This window comes from Rhipicephalus sanguineus, chromosome 3 (genome assembly GCF_013339695.2).
Source record: "Rhipicephalus sanguineus isolate Rsan-2018 chromosome 3, BIME_Rsan_1.4, whole genome shotgun sequence".
Taxonomy (NCBI): Eukaryota; Metazoa; Arthropoda; class Arachnida; order Ixodida; family Ixodidae; genus Rhipicephalus; species Rhipicephalus sanguineus.
In genome coordinates this window covers 155,073,036-155,086,594 of record NC_051178.1, presented here as the reverse complement: position 1 = coordinate 155,086,594, position 13,559 = coordinate 155,073,036, and the positions used below count along the sequence as shown (strand labels likewise).

The following is a 13,559-nucleotide window of genomic DNA, read 5'->3' as shown; positions in this document are numbered from 1 at the left end:
CGGCATCGTAAGAGGAAATGTACGGCAAGAAATGAGGAGGCGCAATGCATGCAAACAAAGGTGTGCTTAATTATCGCGTACTCATGCTTGTAAGCAAACAAAGAACAGATAACAGCGAAGCTATAGGTTTCCATGCATTTTACCTGACTTTGCGGCGTTCGCGTAAGTGCGTATACGCGCGCTCAGAGCTTCATTCCACATCGTTATGTGGTCCAACCATGCTTAGAAAGTTCAAGCTTCTAAGCATCCACCATAGTTGTTCTGAACTGTCATTCATTCACGGCGACACGAGGAGACCGAGCTACCATCACAGCACGTGTGTGCTTAATTAAACGTGCGGCTTGGGACTCAAGAGGCCGGAGGCATTCATTATACCAAAGCTCGTCTATAGAGACGATAGAATAATCCAGTTCTTACAGAGCGATGATTACGGCATAAACCACAAGCAAAGTACCCGAAATACATTATACTCATTCCACGATTACAGTGCAATAACTTTTTGAAAAAAGTGAACTTTTTTCAGGCCGCGAACGGCCATTAAATACACCTTTAATCTATATAGAAACGCCAATCTTCCAGTGCCGATATTTTTCACAAAAGGGTTATTGAATATCCCGTTGGCAGGCATGACGGACGGGAAAACGACACCGCCATCCTAAAACGGCATTCGCGCTTCCCTAGGCCTTGGACACCACGTGGCTTCAGAATTAGACCGAATGCGTTCTCGAGCGCGCTCGTGCAAGGAGGATCCATTCGGCATATACAAGCGTGCTTTCCGCAACTCATTCAGCCGCTACACACAACCGGCGTTCACACTGAGGTGTATCTGCAGGGGTTCATTCGTCACTTCATGCGCACGTCAGTTCCTGTACACGGTTTGTTGCTGACCTCGTTTACCAAGGACACTTTGTAGGCGGTGCGGCGCGGGAAGGCATTGCAAGTAGTGATGCGATTCAACTGTTTAGTATGCGCGTCTTCAGGTAACGCTGCTAGACGTTGTGCACATTTGTTTGAGTTGTCAGTCAATGCACATTTGGTACACAAGTGACGATACTTGGTAAAACAAAAAGAAAACAGATGTTTTGTCAGTGATTGTATTGCAAAAAATACAAGGCTGAGCTATTATGCAGTTTTACGGCATATGAGTTGGCTAGCTTACGAGGGATGTATAAGGGTCACAGCACACTCGACCGTGTCGGCATTAACGTTCTGTTGCACACGCTTATTGTGCCACTGTCGAGAAGTGTCACCTCGTTGCTGCTGTATCCTGGCTCTCTTCGTCGGCTCTTCGGCGGCTGGATCCGGAGCGAGGAGTGGTCGCTTATTCGGGCAGACCGCAGCGTCGCCCTGGCGAAAGCACATCCGCCTCGCTGCGTGCCAAGCGCGTGGAGAGCGCCCGTTCTTTCTTCTTGAGCTTCAGCAGCGCCTTCCTAAGCCGCTTGTCACACCGCCAGAGGCGGTGGTGCTTCTCTTCCTCAGCAGGACGTTCCTGCTGGGCAGCTTTGCTGCTACTCGCAACGCCATCCCTTGTCTCATCTCCCTGGGTTCCTGACCCTGCCAGGCCGGAAGCCACTTCAGCGGGAGAAGCGACGGCGGGCACCCGGTTGCGCCTGCCGATGTCATCGGGTAATGGCGGTGCCGCATTGTCCGAGCTGGCTTCGCGACCAAGGACGCCAGCTGCATCCTCTAGACGATCTTTACCCGCGACATGCTGCGTTGTGAACCGCCCCACACCACTACACAAAGCTGGACGGCTGTTCCGAGATGTCACGCGAAGCAAAACCGATGATGACCTTTTGTCGATTGGCGCAGAGACTTCGTTAGATCGCCACTCCGCAGATGTGGCAGTGCTCGAAGAGAACGAAAGTCGCGGTTGGGCTTTCGACGGCTTACGGTCGGTGGAAGCAGCGCGTTCTCCTGGTGGTCCAGCCAACTTTGGGGACGTTTCAGCGATCCACTGCAGGTCTTCGTACGGGTTCGCAGCCGGCGGAATTTCTGGCAGTGGCCTCATTAACCGCTGCGGGCTGATCGACGTCGACTTGCGCGAAGAACCACGAGCGGGACTGCGTGTCCGGCTCCTACGCATAAGCGCCGCAGGTCGTGTCTGGCGCCTGGGACGCAGCATGTCAAGTTCAAACAGCTCGAGTTCGCCGGGAGGTGACAGGGCGTAGCTGTCTTCTTGACATGGGTCCCACGCGGCCATCTTTTCTTCTAGAGGCACCTGCCGCGGCTGATCAAATTTGCCTAGGTGTAGGGGCGTCCAGTAGCTTTCGCTGTTTCCAGGGCGTTCGGTAGCCTCGATGAGGTCACTGAAGTCCAGCAGCCGCTCGGAGCGTTCATCGCTCAACAGATGTAGCTCTGAGCCTTCGCTGGCGCTTGTGATCGCCGCGTTCTCGAAAGCGTCGTCGGCGAGACCATAACAAGGTGCCGCGTTTCTTTCAGGATGATCGTCCTTGCTGCCTCGTGTGTCGCTGTTTAGCGAGGCTGCCATCAGCGCCGCCGAAAGGATGCACGGCTTCCCGAATGTGACCCATTTCGAGTAGCGCTCTGCAATGGCCTCCGCTTCGCTTTCGGACGATTCCTCATCGTCCCGTTTTTTCAGGCTTCGGCTCGCTCTATCGGTAGCGCTTTGACAGATTCCGGGCCTACGCAAGCCGCTGGAACTCCGCCGCCCAGACGTGCTTCCATGTCGCGCAGCAGGGGTGCGCGCCGTGGCGAAATCCCCGCTGTGAGCGATCGAAGGTCGCGGAGTGGGCTCCGCCGCAGAATGGTCTGGGGGCACTCCAGAGTCGTCGTCGTCGTCGTCCTCAGAGCGAACGAGTGTGGTCAGTTTTGTCTTACCGGTGCTAGGACGCGCACCTGGTGTAGACAACTGCGACATCGTGACGTGGCTATACAGCGCGCCTCCGTGACTACTGCGTCGTTCGGCTCCTTGAACCCGCTTCCGCTGCTGGGACTGGAGCTACAGGTGCCAGAGTCTCGATGGGCGAGAAGCTTGAGCTGTCGGTCGCAGGCGAATGTTCACGTGCGGCAGAACCAGCCTGGACAAGCATCCAGTTGCAGACGGTAGCGGAAGCTTGGAAGGGCGGTTCGGGAGACTGTGTTGGACGAGGTCTTCCGCGGGCCGACGACGCCAGGAATGCGCGTCAGGCCGGCGCGGCACGGGCACCGGAAGAGTGGTCCTCGTTCCTACACGCGATCTGGCGGTCAGGTTCTTGCAGAAGGCGAGAACGTTCGGAGCCGAAACCGGCGACGACCGTCCTCGATCTTGCTAATCTTCTTCTGTACCGCGTGGCCTTGCCGCGCGGCGCGTGGCCGCGTGTATCTTTGCCAACTTCATCTACGGCGCGGCACGATATTTATTCGTCCCTAAAAGAAGAGGAAAATTGCCTCGGAAATATACTGACGGGGCGGAGTAATTTCAAAGTAAGCTCTTTAGCATGCAAGAACTTCACGTACAGCTATGAGTGTCGGCAGGATTCTGTCTTGGGGGGTGCAAACCCTCGTTGCATGACGGCTGCAGGGGGAGGGGGAGAACGCTGGTGCAGCTTGGGTGAGGGAAGTGCCCCTTTTGCACCCCCCTGCCGACGCCCATGCGTATAGCATAAAGCCGCCGACAAAGTATATAGTCGTCGTTATACTGTCCGTGTGTATTCTGTGCTCTATGAAGAGCTAAACGGAATACCATCATGCCGAAACTTGCGCTCTTTTAAAGTTTTCAAGGTTAGATCCGGATAAAGTGCGACATCAGATTGCGGAATCAAGTACACCGTTTATCTAAGAAAAAAACGTGATGAGCCTGAAGATGGTCACGCCCAAAGTATACGCGCGAGGCGCACTTGTGAGCTGCTGTCCACCAAACCGTGGCGCTCCCAAAACGCGCTCTTCGAAGCTGGCTTTCCCGCAGCAGAAGGTATTGAGCGGAGGAGCCTACCTCCCCGGCAACCTGCGAGCGCAGCCACGGTGGCAGCGGCGTCTCGCGCCGCATTGCGAAAGACGTGCGTCGTTCCGACTAAGCTGTCGTCTTCGTTGCCGGCCTGGCTATCGCTGCACTGAGTGATGCTAAGAAAACCTTGCACCGTGCTAGTCTCAACGTCGATATTCCAGCTTTGTCATCAGGCTCTTCTCAAGCCACTGTCATTATGTTGTATTCCAATCCTGATTACACATTCTCTGTCACGCCATCAGTCGTCATCCCTGGCTAATCATTCAAAAAAAGGCTGAAGCTCAGGGGAAAATGGAAGCTTGCAGAGATGAAACATTCGTGATCACGGGGTGTCGCTGGTGTTGCAGCCTTGAAGAAGACAAGACCGCTTGTCGAAACGAATTGGCTCCAGCTACGCCCCGTGTTTACGAATTTTTCATCAGGCTAGTCATTGTAATATGTGGCACAGTGGCCTGATGCCGCGGTTAAGTTGTACATTAATATTATGGTAATCGCACAGTCATCGCGACATGGGCTCTGTCCTTTCTACCGCTCCATAATCGGAACGTGGTGCCGGCGACCTCGCAGGCATCGAACCCGTGAACTCGCATCCAGAAACAGATATAACGCCACTACCACCGAGGTGTTGAGCCCGTTTTGCAGGATGTCGCAGCTTGGGAACACACAGCGATCGAGTTGCTGTCATCGCGTTTCATATGAAGAGACAGGCCACGCGGGCCGATCGTTGTCGCCGTGTAACGGAGACCAGCTGTCCTGTGGGAGTGCATACTCTTCCATGACATATACGTCGGCCCCCTTGCAGCTCGGTCCAGAGCTGTATCGGGTGTCCCGTAAAACCAGCGCAAACACCGCCCCGCCCCGCCGACGAGTTGTGCGGCGATCGATATAGGAACAGTGTCGCGGGGTGAATGGGTGATGCTCGACGGTGCATATCAGAAACATCTTAGCATCTGCTAGGTTGGGTTCCGCGTTCGGCGCATAGGCGTGCATAGTGCGGTGCTCCGTTGGAGGGGGGGGGGGGGGGGTTCAACCATACTTTATGTATGTCCGGGCGTGCGTTTGTATGTGTTGTATGTGTGCGTGTATATATACGCAAGCAAAACTGAAACATTTCGGGGGGGGAGGGGATTGAACCCCCCTCCCCTGGCTACGCCAATGCCTCCTCACTCCCGTGTTGGTCGAGTACGACAGAAGACAGGCTTTGCAATGGATGCAAAACTGAAAACGAAACGATGACGTGCTGCTCGCAACGGCCTGCCTTTTGTCCTGGTTTTTCGGGCGCAATGGTGGCAAGTAATCATTCTAAAAGACAGGGCGTGCAAGCAGGGACACAAGAAAGAAGCCAAGGCTGTCTTTTTTCTTGTGTCCGTGTTTGCACGCCCTGTCTTTTAGAATGATTACTTGCCACCGTTGCGCCCGTAACTGGTGATTACTGATACAGTAATTAAAGGCACACGACATCAGTACGAGGAAGAATAAACATATCCCGCATTGATGTGACGTAACACGTGCCAAACAGGCGCTAATGTCTCAACCCTGCCAACTGTAAGGTAATTAGACCTGGAACTATGTTTCGCTGTGCAGGCGTGTGGCTTGCTTACACCCCGTAGCCTTGGTAGTGCTGAATGGTAGTGGTGAGATGGAGTATAGTATGTGCATGTGGTTATGTGCTGTTCTTTCCGGAGTTGCAAAAGTCTCAGTTGACTTGACATCAAGTTGTTAATACGTGCAATTATCAATGCATTGATTTGAACCTGAGCAAACTCCACGGAACCTTTATAGTTCACTTTGCTTAGAATTTGAAAACATTCGGTTTTCAAAACCCAAATGTGTATTTTCTTAGTTTATAGCATTCAAATAAGGAGTTTTCTCACTGAACACTTAATTTTGTAAAATAAAGCACACAGAATATTGATAAGGCACAAAATGTTCACAGCATGATATAATAAAATAGTTTAATGAGCGATGGGAATCAACATCGTGAAAAATAATGAATGACGCTAATTTGTGACTTGTGTCACTGTCACCTCAATTCACACACACATCAAGAATTACATAATAATCAATCTTTCTTCAGGCGACTCTGGTTGAGAACTCCACCTAGAAAAGTAGACAAACAGGTTTGGTGTATCAGAACACAATTCTGTGCAAAATGCAAGGTACACGAGTAAAAAAAAAATGCAAGCTCAAGAAAAGGGATGGATAGCAAACATTAATGACAAAGATGCCTAGGTGGCCTAAGTAAGCATGCAATCATAAATCAAATAAAATATACAGAAAACTTAAAAAAAAGGAAAGGTCATCATGGCTTTCTCAACATTGTTATCTCCCAAAAAATAAGCCGGATGCTATATAAAGAAGTAAATAGAAGTGCCAAACAATGCTCAATTAGTTACTTTTACAGTCTAGCTTATAATTTTCTGATGTTCATTATTTTACAGGCCACTCTTCTCCACCACAGTAATTAAAAAAATTTTTCACAGTAAGGGGCACCGATACCGCAGAATCACTTACGCATGGTTTTTCCATGCTTTTCACTCATAATGAGATTTCAAACGCTTAGTCATTAAAAACTATGGCAAATTGTCTTGCTTGATCATAGTTTGAGCACACAGTGACCCAATAAGGAGTAAGCCAGCATGGTCAAGTTAAAGAAAAGAGAATTGCATATTTTCAGCCAAGGAACAACTCCACATTGATAAAATGGCAGATTGGGTGAGCTGGTCATTCGCGATACTTGAAGTACGAGTGCGTAAGTACTACAGAAGTACACAAGAAGACAGGGACAAGTGGTCCACATTGACAGCACACATTTCTTACTGTTGTACTCTGTTTTCATGTTCTTTCTGGAGTGATCGGTAAATGTAAGTGTTGGTCTGTATCTTGCAATTATGATGATCTTAAGTGTCGATAAAAATATATAATTATGCTGAACTTGCAGCTAAAAGCTTGCAGCGCAATGAAAACAGAGTGCTGTCTTCTGTCCTTTGTTCAATGACAAAAAGCTTCCATTTTAAACGATGCATGCAAGTTAACTGTGTAGGTTGGTACTCTCTACATTTGCTAGTGGCAAAGGTTTCAGGTACACACATTAGCTGCAGACACATTTTACTACACTGAAACTCTGTAGAAAATTGCTTTACTAAATTCGAAAGAAAAGAACCCAGCTTTCGCTGAAACTACAATCAGGATAAAAGAAGCATTTCATTCCACCGCAGATTTTTGCTCAGACAAGATGCACCGCAAAAATGTTTGACTATTGCATGGTTTCAGTGATGAAATTGTAAACATAGTAATTCACAGCTTTTATCTCTTGCCTTAAGCTAGTAAGCATGTACAAAAGATGTGTCAAGAACAGTAAATGTGTGCAGCACTTACCTTGCTTAGCATTCACTAGAACAAGCAAAAGGCAGGCAATGAGAGAACCTGCAGAGAGAAAGAAAACAGATAGATCACAAAATGTTGATGCCAGGGATGAAAGTTCAGTGAAGTTATTGTAGTACTTGCCGAACAGAGTGTAGCACATACAGACAAGAATTGAAGCAAAATGGTGCAAGTGGTGCAGTTGGATTACTATTCCAGCTGATGCTATGAAATGGCTGGTCTGTTCTGATGGGCACTTTTACAACATAGTGCATCGACTCATCCCCTAATGCAATTTTATATTACGTGTATAAACGTCAACGTAACTTATGTTTATATTTATTCAAACATAAGTGAGTCTATCTGTTTATGTAACAAGCTCATTTTCAGTTTTGTATATGCATCAATCTTTGGGTAATAGAAAATTTTGATATTGATGAGCTCCCAATAAGTCTGAACTAGTGAGAGTCAGCAGTATCTAAAAATCTGAACAAGTCATGTATTCTTGTTTAGATTCTGTAGTATACACTGAGCTTGCAATAGATTTTCTAGTTAATGTAGTTATAAAATTCTATATGTATCCCTTGGAGACACAGTGTCCACATAAGTGGATGCAACTTGTTTTTGCCAGTTCTTTGAACTACTGGCCAAGAAAGAGCAAGGTACATCGCTCTCTGGTGAAGGCACTGCAATGTTCGACGGGTTATGTTTACCATGTGCTGTGTTCCAGGACCAATGTCAAAAGTAATACTTTTCTTTGCTTGAAATTAATACAACCAAAAACAAATTGCACATGCATCTTGAGCCTAAGATTTAATTATTTTCATAGCCATATTACTGATTGCATAATAATTATATATTTAATTATGAACTGATTACTATTAATTGCTGAAACTCTCACAAAACAACATATTACCTCCTGTTCTTTCTTGGAATATAATATCGAGTGCCTTTAAATAAGGTTATGCAAATTTTGCACATTTGTAGACAGTACATCAGAATTCATGCCTCAAGGGGATACTATATATCTAGACTATAGCTGCTTTCTACACAAAGTGCACATTCTGTTGAGTCAGCATTAACAGCATGAACATCACGACACACAAGAACCAGCTGGCCAACTTACAGCAAAGCCACGCCATGAGAAAGACCTCGAGGACAAAATAGCCACTGCTGTCGACAATCATGCCCGACACCATGGCAATAACGGCAAGACCCAGGTTCTGCACGGACTGCATTCTGCAAAACGGGCAAGCCGATCAATCTGAGTTAACAAAACGTGGAAGACACAATGGTTGGGTCGGCGTGGAATACATTAAGAGCTCGTTAATTCGACAAATCTGATAATTTGGACGTCTTCTTGGTCCTTGCAAGCATATGTATTGTTTAATGGCATCAAACTCTTGTTAATTCGGTCATATTCGGCCGCAACCTAGTTAATTTAGACGATCCTCGGAGCATGCCAAGCATGAAGCACCACAAATGTGCAATGCAAAGGAGAGAAAACTGTTTGCAAACAACCGAAACAGCCGCAGGCCTTCAGAAAGGCGTGGTCGCCATCTATGATTGTGCATTAGAGAGCCAGGTTTATGCGCTGCTCAGCAGTTTTGTTTCGACTCTAGGCATAGGCTGCGCACGTGCCTTCAGAATTGCGTGGATGCTATGATCGTATCTTTAGTGACCACGGCTTCGTCCACAGCGGATGCGACACTCAGTAGCTTCGTTTTCACTTCGGGCAGAGTGCGTGCAATGTAACAAAACTCAAACATGGTGGAAGCTGTTGAACAGTTCGCATGCTGACATAAAACTCGTTTGCTACTTTGATCGATGAATGATCAGCTGCCTGCTATTCTTGCGGTGAAAAAGTCGCCATAACGTGTCCGTGGTGGTGTTGGTGGTATGCAATAATGGACGAGTTCAGAGCATATTTGGACAAGAGGCAGGGATCTTGAGCTGTGGTCACATTTTGAACGAAGTTGCGCATGCCGAAAATTGCAGCTTTTACACTGCTCTTATGCAAAATAAGTACTACAGTTACGTATTAATCAAGAAAATAAATATGCATTGATGTAATAGACACTTTATTGCTTTCTTGATACTTTCGATAATTCGGACTTCCGGTCCCATGAAATTCGAATGAATAAGCTTTTCCTGTAGCAGAAATGAAATGAAAGGCATACTATTATGTAAGCATCTGGTGCCATAATAACACATCTGAAATAGGCCACTAAAAAAAATAGTTCTGTTGAACAAAGAAAGGGTAAGTGAGCACAAGAAACACATGGCAGAGCCTTTGAATTCTGGTGTGGTTATTCTCATCATGTGCTGAGCTATCCACAATTGAATTTTTGAGTCAGCAAGTCATAAATGCTACTATATTCATAGCTCATTGCAATGAACACAGATACAGCAAAGTATGTCTATAATATTTCTTGCCAATATTATCATGAGATGAATACATGCCTATGTCTATGACAAACGTTGGACACAAGGAACATACCATACTTCTTTTTTGGATGCAGCTTCGCTATAACTGGGTTGGACTACGAGTTTTCCTCAAGTTTTGCATTAAGTTTCCCGATCCTAAATCAGTATTTGAGGTATCAGACTCGGCTTATTAAAAATGATACATTGGGTATTGTAGGGTTAAACTTGAAAGTTACTGTGTTGTACAGACATTAAGCATAATATAGACAACAGAATGTTCCATCAAATGGAGCAGTTGTTTCAAGCCATTTATAATGAAATACAGTCACCGACCGCTTATTCGGATGCTCGAAATTCGGACATGCTCGTTTATTCGAACACCTTCATGGCACAGTCACTCATCCCACTGAAGTAATGTAAACTTACGACCGAAAATACAGATGCCCCACAGTGGGCAGTTTGATTTTTCGGACTCCGGCTGCCTGATTGAGTGCACAGTTGAACACCACGACAAGCTGTCAGCTATGTCTACAATATTTTTGCTAGGTTGCCAGCACTGAAATGTTGCAGTGGCTATACCTGGAGTTCCAAAATCCATGCAGAAATTAAAATTGCCAATCTCGATGGCTATGTTTGTTGGCTACACGTATCGGCTGCCTTTTGGCTTTAGCCAGTTGAGTATGCATTGAACAGCTACCATGGCCAAACTGCAGGCCAAGCCAAGCCATGTCCGGAGTCAACTTGGTGCAGCATTTCAGGCAAATGACAACGCGTGCGAATACGAAGCGGATCCTAACTCGGACAAAAAGAGAATGACAACACGAACGCTGCAGCACCAACTAGCCCAACATCGTTCCCTTTTGGAGTTAAGGGGTTTGCGTTGCCAGATGTTTCTGTGGCTAGGCCTGACCTGCGTCCCGCGCTTTGCGTCCTGCGCTTTTGGAATGGCTCCGACGACACCCGTTCCATGTGCACTGTCGGAACTAAGGAAATGTGGCAATTACAAGGACCGAAAAAAGGCGAAAAAAGCAGTGATTATTCGCCAGGTGGAAAGTGGTTGACCTCAATCCGAAGTTGCTCTGGAGTTTTCATTGAGTTGGGCGATGAGATCATCCGTCAGCTACCCGAGCCAGTGCACGTGGACAAGGACTGAGATGATGACGTGCCTCCCACACCACGAGCATCAAATGCAGATTTAGCACAGGCCGTTACAGTGCTATTGCCAACCTACAGGGATGACCAACCACTGCCTTGAATACAGGCAGACATGGTCGCGCGTAAGCATGCATGTGTACAAACGCACATTGACGATTTTTTTCTGACTACTGGGCCGATGAAGGTGCTTTTTTCTGGTGAATCATTTTTTTCGGACTCCCGATTATTCAGAATTTTAGGCGGTTCCCGCTGAGTCAGAATAAACGTTCGGAGACTGTAGCTCTCAATAGGGATGAGGCTTTGCATCTGATGCTACATCCCAGATACAGTAAGTCACCTCAAGCTTACGTGAAAAGCCTCACATCTATTAATCTGTACCAATGTAATACCAATGTAATACAGTCGAACATGGATATATCGAACCCACATATATAAAGTTTTTGGCTATATCGAACCCGTAAATTATCCCCTTGAAAATCCTTTGAAAAAGTATAGAAATTCGCACGTCTATATCGAATGGTATTTTTACCCGCCATTGGATATATCGAACGCTGCGCAAGCTGGAAGGCGCGCTTCGGCACCCGCTGCGCACCGCGACCTTCGCGACACTGCGCCTCAGCCGACACCTGAAACGCTCGAAAAACGTGAGGGCGAGAGTGCTCAGACTGTACTCCTGCTGGGCGCGTTCTCCAACTTGTAGAATGGCTTTTTTTTCTTTCTTTTTTTTTTCTCTCTTTCTCCTACGCTCTCCGCGTTACCGTTGGCTCGGAGAGCAGGACCGAAGGAGCCGGCAGCCTCCTCCTTTCACCTTTTCTTTCTTTATTTTTTTTGCTGTTTTGTGAGATTTGATCAGCCAACCACAGCCCGCCCCTTTTGTATTTGCTCAGCCAACCACAGCTCGCACCTTTCGTACATCGCTGCTGCCCTCGCAGGTAGCCCGGACGCCCGGGTAGACATCGCCGCCATCGCGACTGATCGCGAGCGCTTCGTTGGCAGAGTTCACTTCCCCGAGTTATCGCATACCACCGTATTCCTCTTTTGCGTGTGTGCTCCCCTGCGAGCTCAAAAACATCGAGCTGAAGTTTCTGCTGGCCAACACGACAGCGAAGCTGCAACTGCTCGACCAGGGCATCATCAAGTCCTTCAAGGTGGGCTGAAGGTTGACCTGCTTGGTGCCATTCAAATGGTGCTTCGTGCCATTAAAATGGTGACTGGTGCCTGGCGAGACGTGAAGACGGACACAGTGGCCAACTGCTTCCGGAAGGCAGGCTTCGTGACGGCGAAACTTGTGGAAACCAGTGAAGATGGCGACGGCAAGCGCATAGACGACGCATTTCAAGAGTTGTCGTCCCTCTTCCTGGCTGCCGTTCCAACCGAAGTGTCTGCGGACGGTTTTGAGGAAGTGGACTGCAATGCTCAGGCTGTTGCGAGCCTCGTTGACGAGGACATTGCAGCTGCGGTCGCAAGGACCCAGGATGCTCAGGCCGACAGCTCAAGTGGCGACGAAGATCATCTGGACGAGGCAGCGGCTACACGCGTGTACTCCGCCGCCGAAGTAGCGGCAGCGTTCAGCTCAATTCACTGTTTTTGTGGCGACATGGAGTAAACTGGGCTGTCGCACCTGGACAGCCTCGATAAGATCGAGGCCAGCATCTTCAACTTCATTTCGAAGACGAAGAAGCAGGCCAAGATAAGCGATTTTTTTTCGCGCAAATAAAACATTCTGTTGCATCGTGTGTGTGGAATTATTTGTCATTCTTGAATGCGCCGATTGTAGGTGATCGTCCACCACTGGTAAGGTCTCGGGGCATGTATTTTTTTTTTATATCGAATTTTTCATATATCGAACTAATTCGAGATTCCGTTCGAGTTCGATATATCTGTTCGACTGTAGTGCTAGTCTTGCACCGAACTCAACCAGGTTATAGAGGAATCACCAACATTCCTTAGCTTAAACATTCCTTAGCATTAAACACAAGAAATGAATAATAAATTTGTTGCGAATTCTGAAAGCTATGTAACCCAGTGGAACTTATGTAGCTATCGCTGCACTGATGGGATGAAAATGATAGCATATTTGGTTTAAGAAGTCAAACAGGAGAAACTTGCCAATACTCTCAATTGCTTATTATTACTCTGATAAATTAACAACGATGCGCACATGAGGAAAATAGTCAATTTAGCCGACTTTTCCCTAGTCTGTCGTACCCTGGCTTTCCTTTTGAACTGGTGCTGCAGGCACAAGAGACAATGTGGAAGCGCATAAACGTAATAGAACTCTGCTTCCATGTGCCCTAATTTTGACATATTTGCCAAAGCTTGTGGGGACCTGAGCCCTAGGGCTGCTACACAAAACTATGAAAGCTTTGGACTACGTGGTGACTGCCATCAGATGCACTCTATGTGTGCTATCGCTTATAAATTAATCAAACCAGAGAAGCTGGCAATGAGGCTAACTTATCACTTACATGCCATAAGCTGTGCCCAGCTGATGTTCAGGTATCACCATGGCAACCAGGGGCCAAAATGCACATGCCAGGAGAGAATACATCAGCCCCATCAGCACCTGAAAAATGGCATACATGATCCAAAGAATTAATAATATACCGCTCTAATGAATCTTTTAGCAGTGCTGGTTTATCTTACGGGAACTTTTTCAGTAATGTAT

The 13,559-nt window shown here is 47.3% G+C and overlaps 1 protein-coding gene across 2 annotated transcripts in view; it reads right to left on the bottom strand.

Annotated features, from left to right (window-relative positions):
* Positions 1-5,884: 5,884 nt before the first annotated feature.
* Positions 5,885-13,559, bottom strand: part of LOC119387509 (major facilitator superfamily domain-containing protein 1) — a 42,497-nt gene continuing 34,822 nt past the window's right edge. For both annotated transcript variants that reach the window (XM_037654920.2, XM_037654917.2), the window contains exons 10-13: positions 13,360-13,457; positions 8,436-8,548; positions 7,325-7,372; positions 5,885-6,046 (exon numbers count right to left, since the gene is read on the bottom strand). In XM_037654920.2, the coding sequence (XP_037510848.1) occupies positions 6,009-6,046; positions 7,325-7,372; positions 8,436-8,548; positions 13,360-13,457 (297 nt within the window). In that variant the 3' untranslated portion in view covers positions 5,885-6,008. The remainder of the gene's footprint in view (positions 6,047-7,324; positions 7,373-8,435; positions 8,549-13,359; positions 13,458-13,559) is intronic.